The sequence below is a fragment of the Aptenodytes forsteri genome, unplaced genomic scaffold, assembly GCF_000699145.1.
Source record: "Aptenodytes forsteri isolate BGI_AS27 unplaced genomic scaffold, ASM69914v1 Scaffold687, whole genome shotgun sequence".
NCBI classification, from domain to species: Eukaryota; Metazoa; Chordata; class Aves; order Sphenisciformes; family Spheniscidae; genus Aptenodytes; species Aptenodytes forsteri.
This window is the reverse complement of record NW_008794708.1, coordinates 263,050-263,808: the sequence shown is the minus strand read 5'-3', so window position 1 is coordinate 263,808 and position 759 is coordinate 263,050. Positions and strand designations below refer to the sequence as shown.

General features: G+C 64.6%; 1 protein-coding gene across 1 annotated transcript in view; it reads right to left on the bottom strand.

Moving 5' to 3' along the window:
- Window positions 1–40: 40 nt before the first annotated feature.
- Window positions 41–759, bottom strand: part of MCOLN1 (mucolipin 1) — a 6,830-nt gene continuing 6,111 nt past the window's right edge. The window contains exon 13 of the mRNA XM_019470593.1: window positions 41–652. Coding sequence (XP_019326138.1) covers window positions 616–652 — 37 coding nt within the window. The 3' untranslated portion in view covers window positions 41–615. The remainder of the gene's footprint in view (window positions 653–759) is intronic.

Here is a 759-nt window from a genome sequence, read left to right as displayed (position 1 = left end):
GGCTCGGCTCGGGGACAAGGGTGGGGTCCCCGATGCTTTAGGATGAGGCTTCGGCCACAGCCCCGGCACGGCCGAGGGGCTGCAGGGGGCTCCAGGCTGAGCCCCCAAAAACACGCCCAAAGGGTTGCAAGGCTGGGGGATGAGCCCCCCAAAATAGGGCTCCGAGGGGTTGCAGGGCTCCGAGCTGTCCCCAAAAACACCGTCCGAGGGGTTGCAAGGCTCCAGGCTTCCCCTCTAAAACGCACCCGAGGAGTCACAGGGCTCCCAAGGCTGCCCCCCCAAAACACATCTGTGGGGTTTCAGGGCTCCACGGCTGCCCCCCTAAATCACGTCCAAGGGGTCAACAGGGCTCCAATGTCGAGCCCCCCCGAGGGGCGCCCGGCTCCAGTTCAGGATCCAAAGTCCGTCAAGAAAAATAACGGGGCCACACAAGCGTCCGTCTAGTGTCCCCCGGGTGCGGGGGACGCGGGCGCCGTCTCTCCCCGCTCCTTCCGGGCCCCGAGCCGGTAAAAACAGATAATAAAATAAATTAAAAGCAGCGCTCGGGGCCAGGGGGAGCACGGGGCACCGCTCCTTCGTGTCCCCGGGGGGTTCGCGCCGTGGGGTCCCCCCCCCTCAGTTCACCAGCAGCGCGTTGTCCTGTAGAGGAGCCCTGCGGGGAGACAGCGCTCGCGGTAACGGGGGAAAATTCGATGAATTTGGGGAAGGCGGCTTCAATTTTGGAAACGAGACCCAGCCGTAGCTAAAGGGAGCCCCCCC